Source organism: Muscardinus avellanarius, assembly GCF_963383645.1.
Source record: "Muscardinus avellanarius genome assembly, chromosome: 1".
Lineage (NCBI taxonomy): Eukaryota > Metazoa > Chordata > Mammalia > Rodentia > Gliridae > Muscardinus > Muscardinus avellanarius.
Window position 1 is genome coordinate 175,997,864 of NC_137786.1, and position 20,028 is coordinate 176,017,891.

The 20,028-nt window shown below is 43.4% G+C and overlaps 1 protein-coding gene across 1 annotated transcript in view; it reads right to left on the reverse strand.

Moving 5' to 3' along the window:
• Positions 1 to 19,712, reverse strand: part of P4HA3 (prolyl 4-hydroxylase subunit alpha 3) — a gene marked incomplete at both ends in the record, with an annotated part of 48,691 nt that extends 28,979 nt beyond the window's left edge. Inside the window, 7 exon segments of the mRNA XM_080689308.1 lie at positions 3,844 to 4,067; positions 5,129 to 5,271; positions 10,402 to 10,544; positions 13,459 to 13,549; positions 15,878 to 15,915; positions 15,917 to 15,993; positions 19,706 to 19,712. Of these exon segments, the coding sequence (XP_080545434.1) occupies positions 3,844 to 4,067; positions 5,129 to 5,271; positions 10,402 to 10,544; positions 13,459 to 13,549; positions 15,878 to 15,915; positions 15,917 to 15,993; positions 19,706 to 19,712 (723 nt within the window).
• Positions 19,713 to 20,028: the final 316 nt, after the last annotated feature.

A 20,028-nucleotide genomic window follows, 5' to 3' on the forward strand; every position in this document is an offset into this window, starting at 1 on the left:
ATTTCAAACACAAATATTTAGACATTTTGGATAAATCTAAAGATTCTAATATATATTTTAAGAAAAAATAGAAAACATCCAGTATCAGAAACAAAAAAAAATTGGCTGAGAATCTGAGCAATAAGCTTATGAGAAGATGCTGATGCTGCCTTGGGTGGAGACGGTGTTAGTCTAGTGACCTTGGTGTGCAGTCATTTGAGCTTACACTATTCATATAACAACAGATGAGCCTTCCTTAGACCTTTAAAAACCCTGAAATAAGAACTAAGATGCCCTCATATGACTGGACCCCATAAAAACTACACCTTAAGCAAAAGGGAGGACTAGAGAAAAATTACCTATTGGCTTACAGAGACAAGAGACAAGAAAGTTGACTTGTTTCTCTCTGGCCTCTGTGGAGAGAGAGAGAGAGAGAGAGAGAGAGAGAATGTCTCCTTAGGATATTCACTATGTGTCTATGCTTCACATTAGTTTAGAATCTGAGTTTATTATACTCTTAGAGTTAAGGAATTCACAAGCTAATAAAGCAGCATAAAAATGGAACCGAAGGTCAATGCTAGCACCAGAGTTCTTAGAAAAAAAAAAAAACTGAACTTTCTGGAAGAATATACCCATATTTCTGGGCACAGAGATTCTCTGAGGGGGAAAATGTCCTACGGAAAATAAACTCTGAATGAAACATGATACATTATATCAGGAAGTTACCCATCAAGAGCAAGAATCAACAGACACAGTCATACAGTAGTGGATTCAGACAACTGAGAGTTTAGGAAACTAGAAAGGCAGATATACGTTAAAATAACCCATGAAGGCCGGGCGTGGTGGCGCACGCTTGTAATCCCCGCGCTTGGGAGGCAGAGACAGGAGGATCGCGCAGGTTCGAAGCCAGCCTCGCTGGCTTAAGAGACCCTGTTCCAAAACAAAAAAGTATAAAAATAGGTCTGGGAGCGTAGCCTGGAGGTAGAAGGGCTTCCAGGAACCTCAGTACCAAAAATAAATAAATAAATAAATAAATAAATAACCCATGAGGAAGGGGCTGGGGAAAGTGAAACTAATTTGGCCACATGTTAATAATTATTGAAGCTTTTTCTATCACCTGGCAATTCCACTCCCAGATATTCACCTGAGAAAAATTAAGACAAATGTCTACAAAAGGATATACATTAAAATGTTAGCTGGGCATGGTGGCACACACCTGTATCCCAGCACTTGGAGGCCGAGATGAGAGTATTGCAGGTTTGAGACCAGCCTCAACAACTTAGAGAGGCCCTCAATGAGACCCTGTTTCAAAAGAAAAAAAAAAAACACAAACAAAACAACAACAACAAAAGGGCTGGGGGTATAGTTTGGAGGTAGACTGCCTCTGGGTTCAATCCCCAGTACTTATAATTATAATAAAAAAAAAAGTTAGTGGCAGTTTTATTCACAGTAGCCCCCAACTAGAAACAATCTATTATTTACCAACAGCAGAGTGGATAAACAGTTTGGAGTGGAATGTGATACTGCTCAGTAACAAAAATAATTAACTTTTTTTTTTTTGGTACTGAGGATTGAACTCAGGGGCATTCTACCTCTGAGCTACATCCTCAGCCCTATTTTATTTTTATTTTGAAACAGGGTCTCACTAGGTTGATGAGAGTCTCACTACTTGCTGAGGTTGTCCTCACACCTGCGATCCTCCTGTTTCAGCCTCCCAAGTACTGGGATTCAAAGCATGTGCCACCATGCCCAGCTAGAAATTAACTACGAATAAAAGCAATGCAGAGTGAAAGCAGCCAACCTTAAAAAAGCACATACCATATAACTCAGGACGATGGTACCTAGGTAAGGTAGAGGTGGTAGGTAGAGAAAAGAAGTGGGGCTTTAGCTGTAGGCAACATCTTTTTTGTTTGTTTGTTTTGGTAGTACTGGGGTTCCTGGAAGCCCTTCTATGTCCGGGCTACACTCCCAGACCTATTTTATTATTTTTTTCATTTGGAAACAGGGTCTCCTAAGCCAGCGAGGCTGGCTCCAAGCCAGCGCGATCCTCCTGTCTCTGCCTCCCAAGCGCGGGGATTACAAGCGTGCGCCACCACGCCCAGCCTGGCAACATCTTTTTTAAAATTCTAAAAAAGAAAAAAAAAAGAGCCAGGTATGGTGACACACACTTGTAATCTCAGTACTTGAGAGGCTGAGACATGTTCACAGACAGCCTCAGCTACTTACTGAGGCCCTCTGCAACTTAGTAAGACCTTATTTCAAAATAAAGAATAAAAGAAAATAGGGCTGGGGGTGTAGCTCAGAGGACTGCCTCTGGGTTCAATCCCCAGCACCACACACACACACACACACACACACACACACACACACACACACAACAAAAACAAAAGATCTGAGACAAATACACCAAAATTGGAACACATGTAAGATTTCATTTAGAAACACAATTGCCAGTGACATTATTTTATATATTTTTTCTTATATTTGAAGTGTTTTACCTTTGAAAATAAATAAGTAAATACAGAAATAAAGATTGCCAGCAAGACTTTCAGGAAGTGATTAACTAAATTTTCAACATATGGTTTTAGTTTCAGAAAGACCTCACTAATAAAGCATGTATTGATACCATATATCAAACTATTCCAACTGGCTTAAATTTAAATTAGCCATGAATATGATGATTGGCCTCTGATTCTGCTTAGGACCTCACAAAGGGGGTATTTTTAGAGAGACTCAGAGTAACTCACTCTGCCTTAATTTGGAAGACCAAGTTCCACAATTTAGAACTGGGACCGTGAGGCCCAGCCTTGGATCTGCTAATGAATATGGAAGGAGTCAGCAAAATTTTGCCTTCCTTAATACACACCTTCAAAATTAAAAAAGATTTACTCAGAGCCATGTGTTGGTGCACGCCTATATTCTCAGTACTTGGGAGACTGCTCACAGACAGCCTCAGCAACTTAGTGAGGTAATCAGAAACTTAGTGAGACTCTGTTTCAAAATAAAAAATAAATTAGGGCTGGGGGTGTAGCTTGGCAGTAGAACATCCCTGGGTTCAACCCCCAGCACCACAAAAAGAAAAGAAAAGAGAAGGAGGAGAAGCAGACGGAGGAGGAAAATGAGGAGGACAAAGAGGAGGAGGAGGACGAGGGGAGAGAGGAGGAGGAAAAGTTTTACTTCATTGCTTCATAAAGCAAATGTTGACCAAAAGTATATTATAAAATGATCTCAGTTGTTATTACAACTTATGATAAAAGATCAGTTACATACATCATACGGGAGATTCCTGGAGTCTATTTCCTCAAGTAATGTGAAATCGAATGTCTTCACTTTTTTTTTTTTTTTTTTTTACACTACTTTAGCATTTACAAATACTTAGGACACATGGCAAGGGGCTCCAGGAAGCCTCGGGAGGCGGGCCTTCCACACGCTTCCCTTCTCACACCATCCTTATCCTTTTTTTCAGCCTTTCCCCGGCTCCCCTTCCTACCCAGCGGCCATCTCCTACCCAGGGCTTTAGTAAGGGCATCAAAGGATCCTTCTGCCTAGTTTATGTCTGTTGTCCTTGCACTGTTGATTACGCCCTTTTCACTCTCAGTAGTGTCCTACGTATAGGATCACATCCCTTTGCCATGGAAAGAGCGTGGGATTCAGAGTCAAAGATTAAGGTTCAAAATTTAGTCTGGCTGCTTAAAATTGTATAATCTTACTTTTTGCCCTCTCTTGGTTTCTTCTCTGAAAATGAAAATAGTATCAAATTCCCAAGTTTACTGTATCAGAAATATGTAAAAGTAATCAAGACAGTAGAGATTTCGTCCCCAAGAAACTAGGGCTGAGCAGCTGGCCTTCTCTGGGCATCATTACCTTGCCTACTTGGAAGCAGTCATCCGCTGAGAGGGAGAAGATCCGCCTGGGACTGTACAGGTCCGTGACTTCGGTGCCAGTGACTCTCTGAAAGACACCGCGGGCCAGGCCCTTCACGTTGAGCATGTACACGTCCTGCAGCCGCATCAGGGCCCGGGCCGCCCCCTCCAGGTCCTCAAAGGCTGGTAGGTCTTGCTCCACCTTCTCATAACCGTCCTTGAGAGCTGTAAAAGTGGTAAGAATATAACCCACCCTTCAAGAAGCAGATGGGTTGCCTGGGGATGTGGCTCGGTGGTACAGCTATTGCCTAGCCTGCACGAGCCCTGGGATCTACCCCCGGCACTGCAAAACAAAGCAAACTAAACCCCACAAAACAGACTGTGAGTATTTAATACATTTGCATGTGTGTATGTATGCATGCATGCAAATGTATTAAATGCTCACGACCCATTTTGGTTCAAATGTTCAGCTATCTGATGAGCTCATGGTTTATACCTGTGTTCCCAGTGGCAAGCACAATTCCTGGCAGAGAGTAAAGGAACATTCAGGATAACTGAATGAAGAGTAAAGAGGCATCCATCTTTACTATATGTCCCCAGGAGCCTTTCCCTTTTAGGGAGATAACTCTTCTTCCTTTTAACTTCCTCAAGGTCAACAATCTTCTTAAAGTACCAGCAGAATAAATTAAGAAAGTGCTTTGGGAAGGAGTACTCAGGATTAAAACCAGGAACATTATGCTCCTGGCTATACCCCAGTCCTATTTTATTTTTTATTTTGAAACAGAGTCTTGCTAACTTGCTGTGCAATTTAGTGTTACTCAACATTAAATTGATGAGGCCGGCCTCAAACCTGTAATTCTCCTGTCCCAGCCTTCTAAGCCCTGAGATTACAGGCATGTTCCTCTGCTCCTGGCCAGGAAGGAAAGTGATCTTTCTGCAAATCACATTGCATTATTCCCATTTTCAAGTAAAAACAAAAAAAAACAAAACAAAAAAAAAAACAAAAAACGAAATAGGAACTGCTAGAATTCCATTGTATATATATATATATATATATGGAATGGTAGACCTTGTTCATCACAGGACTGTAGCAAAGATCAAATGAGATAATGAATATGAAAGTGTTTTCTCATCTATAGATATAAACCTATTGGCAAGGAGACCTAATTCTTTGAACTTATAAGAGCTAGGAAGATCAGGTAATACCTACCCACTCCATTATCCTTCATTATGTCTCATCAGGATCTCTAGAAGCTCCCTTACCCTCCAGCCCTCCTCCTCCTTACCTCGGATGTTCTCACTGGCCTCCAGACTGTGGACCACGTTCCTCCAGTCAGACTGCAGGCGCTTGATGAGACTAAAGGCGAGCAGAGGGTTGGCCACAGGGGTTTCTGGATCCTCATGCAAAGAAAGTACCTTGTCGTAGAATCTGAAAGAGAGGAATAGGATGATCTTACCTCCCGATACAACCACTATACCCAGGGAGGGATGGTGTGGTATGCAGACACTAAGACTAGCTAAGCCACCGCTGGCGATGTAGCTCTGGGGCAGAGCATTGCTTAGCATGTGCTAGGCCCTGGTTTGATCTCCACCACTGGAAAAAATACAAACAAAAACCAGACACACACACATAGAGATAAAACTGAAGGGGGAACCTCTTGAGACTCATGTAATAGTCTAACCAAAAAGCACAACAAATATGAGAACTACAGATACAACAAAAGTAGGCCCACTTATTTTTTCACTAAGTCAATCTACACCAGTCAATTATTGTATGTCAGGCACCACGCAAGATGTTAGAGATACCAAGGCCAGACAAGGTCTAGCTCAAAGAGTTAATAAACAAGGAGGTCTTTTTCTTCTGTTATCATTCTAGACCCAATATTTAGCGTCTAGTAGAAATTAAAAAACCTCTTGAATAAATCATGATGATTGTGGCCCAGGCTATAAGAGAACTGAACATATCATGCTACGGTAGTTGCAGGCAGGGCCCTGAACCCAGGTGGGTGTTAGGAAGGGTAAGGGAAGACTTCTCAGAGGAGAGAGCACTTGACCTGGTTCTTGATTTGTTAAAATATTAATGGCTACTACTTATTGAGTCCTTACCATGTACTGGGCATTCTTAAATATACTGTCTCATTTAATTCCCCTAGCAACGCTTAGATTATTATTATGCCCATTTTATAGGATATGAAACTGAGACAAAGAACACAGTCAGTAAATGACAAAGCAAAATCAAGGCTCAAACCCACATCTGCATCACGCAGAGGCCGGGTTCTCAGCTGATTTTCCCCATGACACTCTGTGGGTCTTTTGGCAAGAGCGGGCAAGTGGAAAGGCCTGAGAGAAGAGCAGAGGGCTGGCAGGGTGGAGGGATTGTAACTACCCAATGCAGTCAGGCCCGAGGATTCTCAAAGAGCAGGGCTCTCAACAAAGACAGAGAGCCCGAAACAGAAGAGCCGTGCCTAGCCACTTCCGGGAAGCCAAATGTTCAATACAACGTAAACCAAGAAACAAGAATCTGGGCCTGGGTGACCCAGGCAGGACAAGAGAAACCTGTCAAGTCCCTGGGCGTCTCTGATCCCAAAGACAGGGCAGTTTGTGAGCTGCTACTCCAAGCTTTGAAACTAAACCAGCCTCCAGGGTGCGGGATCTTTTTACTGACCGTTATTTCCTGCTTTGGTTCCATATGGAACTACTTAGTGAAAGCTATTCCACTGCTAGATGGAAAACCGTATGAGCAGAGACATGGGCTGAGTCCAGCTTAAAGAGTAAGTGTCCAGGAACAATTGAGGCTAAATGGGCAGTGATTTATAAGAGAGTTAGACAGGGAAGAGCTGGGAGGAGGCCTGAAACCTTCGCTGACCCAGCCTCCAACCCACCCTGTTTCCTCCTCTGTAAAATGAAAGGCTTCTCTAGTCTTGAGCTCTGTGTGCCCCTTCAGCATGCACGCTCTATTACTTCTTCCTGCTGCCTTTATATGATTGAATAAGTCAGTTCCTTCTTAGCTTAAGAACTAATATTTAACAGACATCAGAAGAAACTGAGGCACAGTGGGGAAGAGGCAGGGTAGAGAGGTAAATATTTACTCTAAGTCATCTATCAAACTAAAAGGACTGTCTGAGCTGGGCAGGGTGCACACCTATAATCCCAGTACTCAGAAGACTGAGACGGGAGGATTACAGGTTTGTGGCCAGCCTCAGCAATTTAGCAAGGCAACTTAGTGAGACCCTGTTTCAAAATAAAAAATAAAATAGGGCTGGGGAGGTAGAATGCCACTGGGTTCAACCTCTAGTACCATAAGAAAGTCACTGTCTGTATCTTGTTCACTTTTCACACCGCTTTGCATTCTGGGGTTGATTTGTTTCGGCCAGGGGTTTGGTCTCTACCGCAGCACATCAACTCTATTCAGTGTTCAAATATGCTGTTTTCTCTGCTACACAAAGAAAAATAGGAGAGAAAAAAAAACCCTATTGACTGATATCTGAGGCTGGTTTGGAATCCAAAAAGTTGGCCCTATGCCCAGCCTCTGAGCAAATAGCTGGTTTCCAGAGACTGGGTTATGGGATGCCGAATTCAAACCTCAGGGTTTCCTAAATGCCTTTTTGCCTTCACAAATGCTGCTGAAAGTGCAAAATCAGATCCTTTCCTTCAAGAATCTGCACATAAAATTTGCAACCCAATCCCTACGTTAAACATAGCCTGGGTAAGTTATCCGACCCCAATATATAAGCCATTTCAACTCAGTCTGTTTCTCCTTTGGAATTCACAAATGGCTTCGTCTCAGTCCTTCTGAGACATTTTGAATGCTTAGTCCTTAGCCCAGAAATAAGTGCTGCTAATTATATTCTTTTGATTTTTTAATTTCAAGCTGCAATAACAAAAAAAGCTAGAGGCTAACTGTCTATGTGTGACAAGAGTATGTGCTATATTAGTATATAACAACAGATCCTACAACTAGTATACTTTTTAATTCATTAACTTGGGGTGGGGGGGAGTAGCTTCAACATCGCCAAACTGTTCATTTTCCTGCTCTAGAAGTACAAAGAGTACAAGCCTGGAGCCTTAGAAATAACATCTCAAGTTACACCAGACTGGGAGTATAGAAAAATGAGCAGGAACTGCCAAAATTCTTGTTGTAAAAAGCAAACATTTCACTGGATTTTAAAGCATGACTAGGGAACAGAATTATTGTCTTCAAAATATCAAACTAAACTTTATAAAATTAAATATCCATAAGTCATCTGAGCAAAGAATCTAGATTTTTTCTAATTCTTTTTTTATCTTAGAATCTTAGGGAATGCTTAGAGCCAACAGTGGGAACTAGTTTCAGCAACCAGACTTAAATAAACAATAATTGTAGTTTAACATTTGTCCAGCAATTATTACATGCCAAGCACAATGATAAACACCTTTACAGGGTAATCAATCCTTCCAACAACCATAGGGGGTAAGCGCTACTTTTATCATCATTTTTATTGTTTTGTTTTTGAGTTACGGGGGATTGGATGCGGAAGCATTCTAATTCCGAGCCACACTCCCAGCCTTTTTAACTTTTTATTTTTGAAACAGGGTCTTGCTATGCTGCTGATGCTATCCTCAAACCTGGGATCCTCCTGTTTCAGCCTTCCAAGTACTGGGATCACAGGTATGCACAACCTTGCCCAGCTCATTGTTTGTTTGACCTATTGTTTTATAGATTAGCGTATGTGTAAACAGATAAGGAAATTTACACAAGGTTAGAGCGGTGGATTAAAATAGAGGTCTGCTGAACTCCTGAATTCAGACTCTGAACCACCACGTACTCTCACCGCTAAGAAAATCTCCAGCCGTTATAGGACTTGGTCTGTGTCCTGGTGTGTCAGATAAACAAGCAGGGGGGACATCACGGCATGATAAAAAGAACGCTGGACATTATCGTCTAAAGAACCATGTCCTGGTCCTGGATTTGCTATTTCCTAGATTTATACTCTTGGAGAGCTATTAGACTTTTTGTTTTTTTCATATTTCAAATGATTTCTCATTTGCTAAGCACATAATAAAACCCATTTCAAAGCACTGTGTGCAAAAATCAAAGGAGACGAGGTTTGTGCAAAACCTCCCACTGTGACAAACCTGTGACCGTGACGAGTCCTCTCACACTCACCTGCACACGCAAACGGATTCTCTACACGGACTCTCACGTGGCCACAGTGTCCCACCCACCTCGCATGGCTGCAGAATCAATACTGCCATCATGCGCACTCACAGACGTTGAGGGAAATGCGCTTGTACCAGTGCATTGCGTTGTCTCAGCTGGGTGAGAGGATCACATGGTATAATTTTTTGGAAGGGAGGAGTTTCTGGGGATTGAGCCCAGGAGCAGTCTACCTCTGAGATATAGCTCCCAGCCCTATTCTATTCTTCTTTTGAAACAGGCCCTTGCTAAGTTGCTGACTCAGCCTCCCAAGTACTGGGATTGCAGGTGTGTGCCACCATGCCTGGCTGTATAGGTAAAATTTTATTATATCCAAAGAGTGACATGGTCACACCACTGCTTCTTACAGGGCTGTTGTCTTCTCTGTGTCTCAAAGCCAAGCAGGCCCAAAGCCTAGTCCTCTATGTGGCACCACACACAATCACTCATCGTTCACTGACACGGACAGAGTCGATATATGATCATCATGTCCTAGAGTCCCAAGTTTTCTTTTTCCCTCAGTGTTTAGTACTAGTTTGCTGACTGTATAGCGAAACAATACTGGCTGAGCACCTGCTTGCTGCCCTTACTATCTTCTCCAAAAAGTACTGCTTTCATAGGACTTTCTTGGCATCAAGTACTTTAACACACATATACCATCTCACTGCCATGTCTTTAGTATTTAGTGGGCCCCGAGGTCACATAATGCCTCCCATTCAGGCCCCTCGCTGGCTCCCACCCACCATCGGTGCAAGACTTACATGGGTAAAGAGAAGGGAGAGCTGTAAGTAAAGGTGTAAGAGACATTTCTGATTAATAATCATGATGCTAGGCCGGGTGCGGTGGCGCACGCTTGTAATCCCCGCGCTTGGGAGGCGGAGACAGGAAGATCACGCAGGTTCGAAGCCAGCCTCAGCTACTTAGTGAGGCTCTCAGCAACTTAGTGAGACCCTGTTTCCAAATAAAATATAAAATAGGTCTGAGAGTATAGCCCGGAGGTAGAAAGCCCCTGGGTTCCACCCCGAGTACCACAAAAAAAAAAAAAAAAAAAAAAAAAAAAAAAAAATTGCTTCAGACCCAAACTCTTGTCTGGTTCTTGTTTGGTTTTCTCTCCAGTGTCTGACACAGCACACTGGGCGCTCAAAGGTATGCGTTGAATGAATTAACGATTAAGTTCATTCAGGAAACTGCACAAGTAGTCCTCATCGTTGGCAAGCACTGTATGATGTCCAGTGGCCATCCAGGGCCAGTGATGGGTAAATCTGCGTGGTCACAGAGTATCATCTGACTCCTGGGGGTCTCCTGGGGTTGCACAGCGCCGCCTGCGGCCGGCTCGGGCCACCTCCAGCCTCTCGGGTTCTAGGGCCGAGCCTCCCCGCTCACCTGGTCAGGTCCCGCAGGCGCGCCTCCTCCCCGCGCAGGTAGCTCCGCAGCAGCCCCAGCAGCCGGCGCTCGGGCGCCAGGGCGCGCGCCACGCTGGTCAGCGCCGAGAACGTGTCCTCCCGCGCCGCGCCCGCGCCCGCGCCCCGCGCCCCCAGCCCCAGCGCCAGCCCCAGCCCCAGCCCCAGCCCCAGCGCCGGCCCCAGCAGCAGCGCCGCCAGCCGCGCCGCGCCCATGGCTCCAGCCGCCCGGGCACCTGGGGCGCAGCCCAGCCCAGCCCGGGAGGGGCGGCGGCGCGCAGAGGAGTCGGTGAGCTGTCATAGGCTGCGGCGCTCCCCCACACCCAGGGGCAGGGTTTTTTTTTCCTCTCCAGAACTAGGAATTGAGCCGGGCGTGGTGGCATATAGTTGTAATCTCAGCATTTGGGAGGCTGAGACAGGGGGATCGCAGTTCGCGGACAGCCTCAGCTACTTAGGCCCTTTGCAACTCAGTGAGACCCTGTTTCAAAATAAAGAATAAAAAATAGGGCAGAGGGTGTAGCTTGGAGGTAGAATACCCCTGGGTTCCATCCCCAGTACCGCAAAAACGCCAACAAACAAACAAAAATCTAGGAATTGGACCCAAGGGCATTCTACCTCCAAGCTACATACATCCCCAGCCCAATTTTTTATTCTTTTTTTTTTTTTAATTATTGGTGCATGGGATTTTTATTCTTTATTTTGAAACAGGGTCTCACTAAGTAGCTGAGGCATTTGCCAAATTTTCCAATCATGGCTAATTGCAACATATCTAGATGGAATCACTGAATGTGGCTGGGTCAGGGTGCTCACAATCAACTCTCAGGAGCTGCTGTGAACCGGCTCCAGCTCCAGCACATGATAGACTTGGAGATGTGCCACTCAGAACTCCCCTCTGAGCAGGGGTCTTTTTGGGGGGATACTGGAGATTGAACCCAGGGGTGACACACCCTCTTCATTTTTTTGTACCGGGGTTCAAACCCAGAATAATCTTTAAGCTTACACCTCCAGTATTTATTTTTTATTTTGATAGAGGATTTTGCTAAGTTATCACCACTAGTGAACCTGCAATCCTTTAATCTCAGCCTCCCAAGTCTCCCTCTTGTACTTTATTTCAGTCCACCAGAAGAATCCAATTGTCTTTTTCGACATTCTCCCTGGAAATCTCTTGAGCCAGATTCACAGCATCATCAGAGCATCTTCTATTTGAACATCACCTTCAGGCAACAGTCTCATTAACCATTCTCTAGTGTGTAACCCTTGGTGTCCTCTTCTCCAGACCAGACCACTTTACTTATTGTCCTGCTAATCCTCACCAACTGTCTCTTAGATGCCCTTCCAGATTTCACTAACAGTCTTTATGATGGCCTTTGAACTTCTGCCTGCTGCCCAGGTGCCAAGGCAATGATACATACTATATGTTCGTACAGTACCCCTTTCTAGCATTAATGATTCTAGTTATTCATCCCTGAATAACAAACTACCCCCAAACTTATCAGTTTAACCCAGTGACCATTTTATTATTTTCAAGATTTTGTGGGTCAGGAATCCAGGCAAGGCTGAGCTAGGTGGCTCATCTGCTCAGTGTGGTGTTGCCCTTGGTCACTCAGTGGTACCGAGTGAGTCTGGAGGGTCCAAGAGCCATGCCCAGCACCATGGTGGGGATGTTTACAAGAATTAGATGGCCCTTTAGGGTCCCTCCAGAAAAGTGGTTAAGTTTCTCAATGCACCAAGGTAGAAGCTGCCAGCCCTTTTCAAGTGTAGGCTTGGGGCCGTAGTGACACTGCCACCACACTGTTGCTCAGAGCACCCACAGGGAGCCCAGATTTCAGGGAAGCAGAATCAGATCCCACCTCTCATGGGAAAGAGTGTAAGAGAATATATAGACTTGCGTAATTCACCATACCTCCCTCGTACTTCAGTGTGTATTTTCTAAAGGCAGGGTACACTCCTACAAAAACATGACTTAAGCAGTAACTCTAATGGTTTAGATTTAGAATGTCTCTGAGACCTCACAGAGAACAAAGCAGCCTTGGCAGCTGAGGAGGGGTCCCTGGAGGTGTGGCCTTGGGGATCATGTATTCTCCTTCTTCCCTCTGCTTACTTCCTCTTGCTTCTGGCCTACATGCCCTGAGCTCTGCAAATATGACCTCACATGGATTGAACCCTGAAATCTCCAGAACTGTGAGCAATAAAGATTCCTTCCTCTAAGTTGTGTGGTCAGTTGTTTTGTATTACAACAGTGAGAATGCTGACCATGACACCATCAAAATTAGGAAATTAATATTGAGAGAGTGCTAACTTTCAGTCCACATACTTTATTGCGCCTTGTCAATTGTACCAATTACATGCTCTATCAATGTAGGATCGTGTTATGGGTCATTGTTGCTCTCAGTTGTATGTCTTTAGTATCCTTCAATTAGGTACATATAGTTAGTCTTTTCTTCTTGTCATGGCCAAAGCCAGTTGTGCCAGAACAGTGCGGTAGATTGCAGACAGGCCAAATAAAGTGTCTGGAGACAGCATGGGAGACATATGGTTTTGCTGGGGTTCAGCCCTAGCAGGAGTCGAGGTTCGTGTGTTGGTGAGGGGAAGCCAAGGTCGAAATGAGAGAATTGTCACATGAAATCAGATTCAATCTTCTCCATTTTATTTAGGATTTGTTACAACTTTTATATTTAATTTTTTGGCGGAAAAGCAAGGGCATAGCCATGTAAGCAGGATCTCTAAGGACGGGAAAAAGTTATTATTTACATTCTTCAGGGCAGGGTGTCAGACATTTAAATAATCATAGTATGCTTTGTCTCACTTCACAAGGCTGACTCAAACTTAATCTTATGCAGTGGCTCAAAGTAAGGTTAGTTTGAACTTAATGTTTGGCCCAATAACTTTATCCTTGGGAAAAAAATCTTTGCTGCCTGAGTCTCTCACAAGCCGCTGCCCATCAGTTTTAGTTATAATGTTTATACATAAAATTCTAATTATACATGTTAATCCAAATAATCCTAAAATAATTTTTTGAAGAAAGGAATGCTAGACATACTTCATGGGGGGGTCTACACCGTTGCGGATCCCCTGACCGAGCTTTCTCAAGATCTGCATGAAATGCTGTAGCAGGGTTTGTTGGGGGAACACTTAGAAGAGATTAGAGACTGCTCCAAGAGGCGCTCAGTAGGCGTAGGCTGATAGCACCTCCATCCCTCGTGGTACTTTGCCGGAATGTCTACTGCTATGGTGTGTCATCTGGCAGCAGCTGGTTGGGCATGCAGTCTGTCCAGTTTTTAGAGTTGCACAGGGTGGGCTAGACAGGGCAGAATGCTTCTGTTTCCTCTCCCCCACCACCAGAACTTCCTGAATGACAACACTGTGCTTTGATTCCTTATCAGGGCAGACTTTTTGGAGAAACTAAGTAACAATAGGGTTCTAAATTTAACTAAAACCAAACTAAAATTTAACTAAATTATGCTATGGGTATCAATAATTATGTGACATTAGAATAGGTATTTTCCAAGCAGAGCTGTTTGTGAGAGCTCAACTTCCTGTCTGGTGTTTAGCAAACTGGTGTTTTGTTTTGTTTTGAACCTGTATTATTAGTGAGAAGTATCTAGCTTTGAGTAAATGGTGCTAGAATTAGCCTTTTTAGGGGAAAACAAATGGAAAGAAAATTTGATGTAGAAATAAGATTGAGGATAAGATCAAGATTGTCAAATAAATAAAAAGGCAGGGCAAGAAAGGGCTTCTCCAAAACTGGTCATCACCTTCGGCTTCGGCCTGCGCCGCCCGCCCTGCTCAGTCTACGCCAGCCATCCTGCCTTTGGCCTCGACATTCCTCACACCTGCCAAGCTCTCTCCTGATTCATGTGTAACTTCTGACTAACTTCTACTCATCCTTTGATTTATTTCCTCAGGGTCATTTTATTTGTTTGCAGACTGGGTTTGAGTCCCCATATTGTTTGTGTTTCAGTAAAATCACTATATTTCCCTTGGGAAAATTTATTATAATCATGATTTTTTTTCTTTTGTAGTACTGGGAATTGAACCTGGGGACATTCTACCTCTGAACTATACCCCCAGTTCTTTTTATTTGAAATAGAGTCTAAGTTACTGAGGATCTCACTACATTGCTGAGGCTGGCCTTGAACCTGTAATCCTTCTGTCTCAGACTCTCAAGCACAGGGACTACAAGGTTATGCCACTATGCCTGGCAGGGAACCTAAATTTTAAGCAGATATTCAAGGTCATTCTGGGTCAAGAATACTTCATTAGGCAATTTTCAAAGCTTCTTCAGCTGTGGTAGTCTTTGCTTCTAAGAAACTAAATTTGAGGGACATGCCTCTGTGTCCCCATTATCTTTTACATCTTGTAACTTAATATATTTTTAGTGAACAAATACATCTGGATTTGGAAGACACAGATTCAGTCGCCTGCTTAGATATTTACCAGCTGTGATTCCTTAGGAAAATTACCCTTAGAATTATCATCCTGAAGATGGAAATACGAATCCCTATTCTGGCTCCCAAAAACTAAGATGAAAGATCAGTTAAATCATGTTTGTGAAAACTCCTGCAAGATTCCAAGTTAACCACTGCTGGCATGAAGTAGATACCAATGGGCTCCCTGAGCCCTTCAGATTTGCAGATGGCTCAGGTACAGCTCTCTCCAGTGGCCAAATAGTGAGCTTCTTAAAACATAATATGAAACAACAAAAGATACCTTTAGAATCACATTCAACATGGATAGAATATTGCCAAAGAAATGTCATTTTTTTTTCTTTTTTAAAGAACTTGAGGCATTCCCATAGTGCCCCCTGGTGGAACCCTTCAAAAGCCAACTTGTAGCCACCATTCCTGACCACACTTTTGCTGTTGGTTTAGCAGAGATTAATATTAATATACAGTCAACCCTCCATATCTACAGGTTCCACATCTATGGCTTCAACTAGATGTGTACTGAAAATATTCAGAAAAAGAATGTGTCTATACTAAATTATGTACAGACATTTTTGTTATTTTCCCTAAGCAATTTTGTATGATAACTATATTCATAGTCTTTACATTGTTTTGTAAGTAATCTGTAGAGGACTTAAAACATATGGGAGGAAACTGGGGTGTGAAAGTATATGCCTGTATTCCCAGTGCTCAGGAGGCTGAAACAGGAGGATCGCAAGTTCATGGCTAGCTTGAACATCTTAGTGAGACCCTTACTTAGTAACTTAGTGAAACCCTATTTCAAAATAAAAAAGTCAAAAGGACTGGGGATATACCGCAGAAGTAGAATTACCCTGGGTTCACTCCTCAGTACCAAAACAAAACAACAACAAAAAACTACTCTGCCAGACACTGTGGCTTGCACCTCTAGTCCCACCTACAAGGAAGGCTAAGACAGGATGATCATTTGTATCCAGGAGTTTGAGGCCAGCTTGGGCAATAAAGCAAAATCCTATCTCAAAAAAAAAAAAAAACTTTTTTTTTTTTTTTATCTTGAGGCTCTCTGACCAAGCAAAGGATCCTTATAATGAAATACAGCCTGGAGATATAACTCACATCAAAGGTGTGGCTATAAAACACTTTATAAATACCTTTGAAAGAATTAAAGTGGTATTCTAATGGATTCCCAGAAAAAAAGATTTTTTTTTTGGAATCTTAAGACTGAAAACCCACAGAAGCCCGAATCCGAAACAGCAGTGATAAAGTCGGGAGAGATGTCTCAGCAACAATCATGCGTCATTTGAAACTTGGAATGGACTATAATTAGATACACAGGAAGCCCATGACATTTTAAAATGAGTTATGTGAGAGAAACACCCCCCCCCAATAAAAGGAACTGGAGTGATTGCAATTGCTGCTCAGTGGACAGCACAGGCCGCTTCTTCAAAAGTAGACAAGGAAAGTAAGGGGTGAGGAAGGGCGTTCCAGAGGCTGAAGCCAAAAGCCAGCGACCACGGGCTAGCAAGCCACTTCCAGGGAAGGCAGCCTCAGTCTGGGCAAGGAGCAGCCCTTCCCGAGGATAGAGGAACCCGGAAACATGTGTTCATCAGAAGTATAAATTGCTCTGCGTAAGGATGATGACGTGCCTCTCGTTCCTGCCCACCCCCTTTTCACTAGTTATTGTATTTATTTTTCCTTTTTTTTATTCCTCTTTTTTTGGATGAAAGAATCGATAGAGGCTACCCTGCCTCTGTCCACTGCAAACTAGGTGTGAGGGGCAAATCACTTGTCTTTCACGTGGTCAAGACCAGGATGTACAGCACCCACCGAGTCACACTCAAACCTGAGGTAGATTATAAGACACTAGGCTTCAAGCTTGATAATTGCATTCCATTTGCTAGAAATGTAATCACAAGGCCAGTTCAGATTTAATGGGAGGAGAAATAATCTCCATGTCTTGATGGGAGATGCTGCAAAATCACAATTCAGAGTATGGATTCAGGGAGGATTGTAGGACCGTGGCCATTTTGTGATCTACCAAAATCCCCCCCTCCTCTCTTATACTAGGGATCACACCCAGGGATATTCAGCCACTGAAGTATATCCTAGTTCTTTTTTTTTTTTCTTTTTTTGAAACAGGATCTTACTAAATTGCTGAGAGTCTCTCTAAATTGCTGAGGCTGGCCTCAAACCTGCAATCCTCCTGTCTCAGCTTCCTAAGTACTGAGATTATAGGCATGTAGCATTGCACTAGGCTCCAACTTCACTCTTTAACTATGGTTATTCACAATGCTTATACAGGAAAATATGCTTTCAACCATACCAGGACTCCCATAAATCTCTTGCAATTATGTAACTTTATTTCTATTTTTCAGACTCACAAATAAGATATTTAGGGAAGTAGATGTACATTCAAGGGAGAATGCAGGATAGCTCAAGAGTAATGCTTTTGGGGGTAAAGCAAGGAATACACATTCAAGGAGGAATGCAGGTCATCTTTAGAGAGAGATCTAAATTGTAACTTTAAAGAGACTAAATGAAGCTGGGCGTGGTGGCGCCTGCTTGTAATCCCAGCATTCGGGAGGCGAAGACCAGAGGATCACGGTTCATGGACAGCCTCAGCTACTTAGTGAGGCCCTTTGCAACTCAGTGAGACTCTGTTTCAAAAAATATAAAGACTAAAAAATAGGGCTGGGGGTGTAGCTCAGAGGTAGAATGTCCCTGGGTTCCATCCCCACTATCGAGAGATAGAGAGAGAGAGAGAGAGAGAGAGAGAGATAGAGATAGAGATACTGACTAAATGTTGGAGCTCTAAAAGTCTAAGGCTAGCCAGCACATGCCTATAATCCCAGGACTCGAGAGACTGAGACAGGAGGATAGCAGGTTCGCGGCCAGCCTCAGAAATTTAGCGAAGCTTTCAATAACAGCAAGACCTTTTTTCCAAATAAGAAATAAAATAGGGCTTGGAATGTAGCTCAGAGACAAAACAGCCGAGGGTTCAGTCTCCGGCACCAGAGTGTGACATAAAAGACATTGTGACTTATGTTCTGCTCTTCCTTTGGATCTGCTCTAGAGGAAGCTAGCTTGCTCTGTCACGAGGATGCTCACGTGAGCCCTGGAGATGCCCATGAGATGAGGGACTGAGGCCTCTTTCCACAGCTCAGTTAGTGAGCTGTCTGGGAAGCTGATTCCCCAACCTCTTGTGATTGCACCCCCTGCTAACATCAGACGACAGTCTCATAAGAAAAGCTGTGTCTATATTCTAATCCATGGAAACAACCAGCAACTCCCACGTGGCTGTCAGCCAAAGGCCTCAGCTCTCCAACACATGACAATCCCCACAGGGCTGATGGCTTCACCCAGAACACGTGATCAGAGGAAGAGCAAGCAAGATGGACACCCAGTGTCTTATTGCCTAATCTTGGAGTGGCATGCTATCACTTCTGCCAGGCAAGAATCTTTTTTTATTTGGAGGTATCACAGTCCCTGACTTCAAATTATATTACAGAGCAATAGTAGTAAAAACAGCATGGTATTGGCACAATAATAGGCACACAGATCAATGGAACAGAATAGAAGATACAGAAACAAACCCACACACTTATAGTCAATTGATTTTTGACAAAGGGGCCAAATCCATACGCTAGAGAAAAGACAGCCTTTTCAACAAATGGTTCTGGGAGAATTGGTTATTCGTTTGGAGAAAGATGGAACTAAATCCTTACCTCTCACTGTGCACAGGAATCAACTCAAGATGAATCAAAAACCTGGAAATCAGATCAGAGACTGTGAAGCTATTAGAGGAGGGCATAGGCTCAAAACTCCATCTTATAAGCACAAGTAGTAATTTCCTCAACAAGATCTCAAAAGCACAGGAAATGAAAACAAGAATTAACAAGTGGAATGGCATCATACTAAAAAGTTTCTGCTCATCAAAAGATCTAAAGAGAAAGCCTATAGAATGGGAGATCTTTATCAGCTACCATCCTGATAAAGGGCTAATATCCAGAAAATACAAAGAGCTCAAAAGACTCTATACTAGCAAAACAAATGACCCAATTAAGAAATGGGCAGCTGAATTGAATCAATTCTTCACAAAAGATGAGATACAAATGGTCAATAGGTACATGAAAATATGTTAAATATCATTTGCAATCAGGGAGATGAAAATAAAAACTACATTGAGATTCCATCTAACCCCAATTAGAGTGGCAAGCATATAGAAGTCAAATAACAAATGCTGGTGAGGACGTGGGGAAAGAGGAACTCTTTTACACTGTTGGTGGGAATGCAAGCGAGTTCAGTCATTGGATGGGGGGCTTTAAAGCTTGGTAAGAAAGACCTAAAACTAGATCTAGAGGCCATCAGCTTCAAAGTGATAGAATTCGGGCATTTCATCTAGGAAAAGTGTGTAAAATTAGAACCAGCACTGACTGAAATGGGAACCCCACGCTGCAGCCTCTCCAGAATGCTGCCATGCTTCTCTGTCTTCTTCTGCCTGGTGGAACACTTGCTGGTCTACAAGCCTCCACTCTAGTTCCTGTTTCCTTAAGACCCTCCCAGCCGGGCGTGGTGGTGCACACCTGTAATCCTTGCACTTGGGAGGCTGAGACAGGAGGATCGCACAGGTTCAAAGCCAGCCTCAGCTACTTAGCGAGGCTCTCAGAAGCTTAGTGAGACCCTATTTCCAAATAAAATATAAAATAGGTCTGGGAGTATAGCCTGGAGGTAGAAAGCCCCTGGGTTCCACCCCCAGTACCACACACACACACACACACACACACACACACACACACACACACACAGACCCTCCCAGACCCAGCAGTTTCCCTTCCTCTACCTCTTGCGCTGCTTTATACGTACCTCTCATGTAGCACTCCTTTTGTATGTATTTTTGTCTTCTTGAGGTTGTAAATTACATCTTATCAACTATTTATCCACTCTCTGGCTCCAGCAGGTGAGTATTTGTAAAGAAGGAGAAAGGGACCTGAGGATCAGCCCCAAGTTCACCACTTGCCTTCTCTGTGAACTCTGGGAAATCACTCCTCCTCTCTAGGCCTTCATGTTCTCCAGCAGAGAAGAGGGCAGAGGTATCTATCTTAAAATTCACTCAGTTTCATCAGTGAATTTTAAGTAGCCATCCTCAGGTGCTAGGGGAGGAAGCTGCAGCATGGGGAGAAAATGCC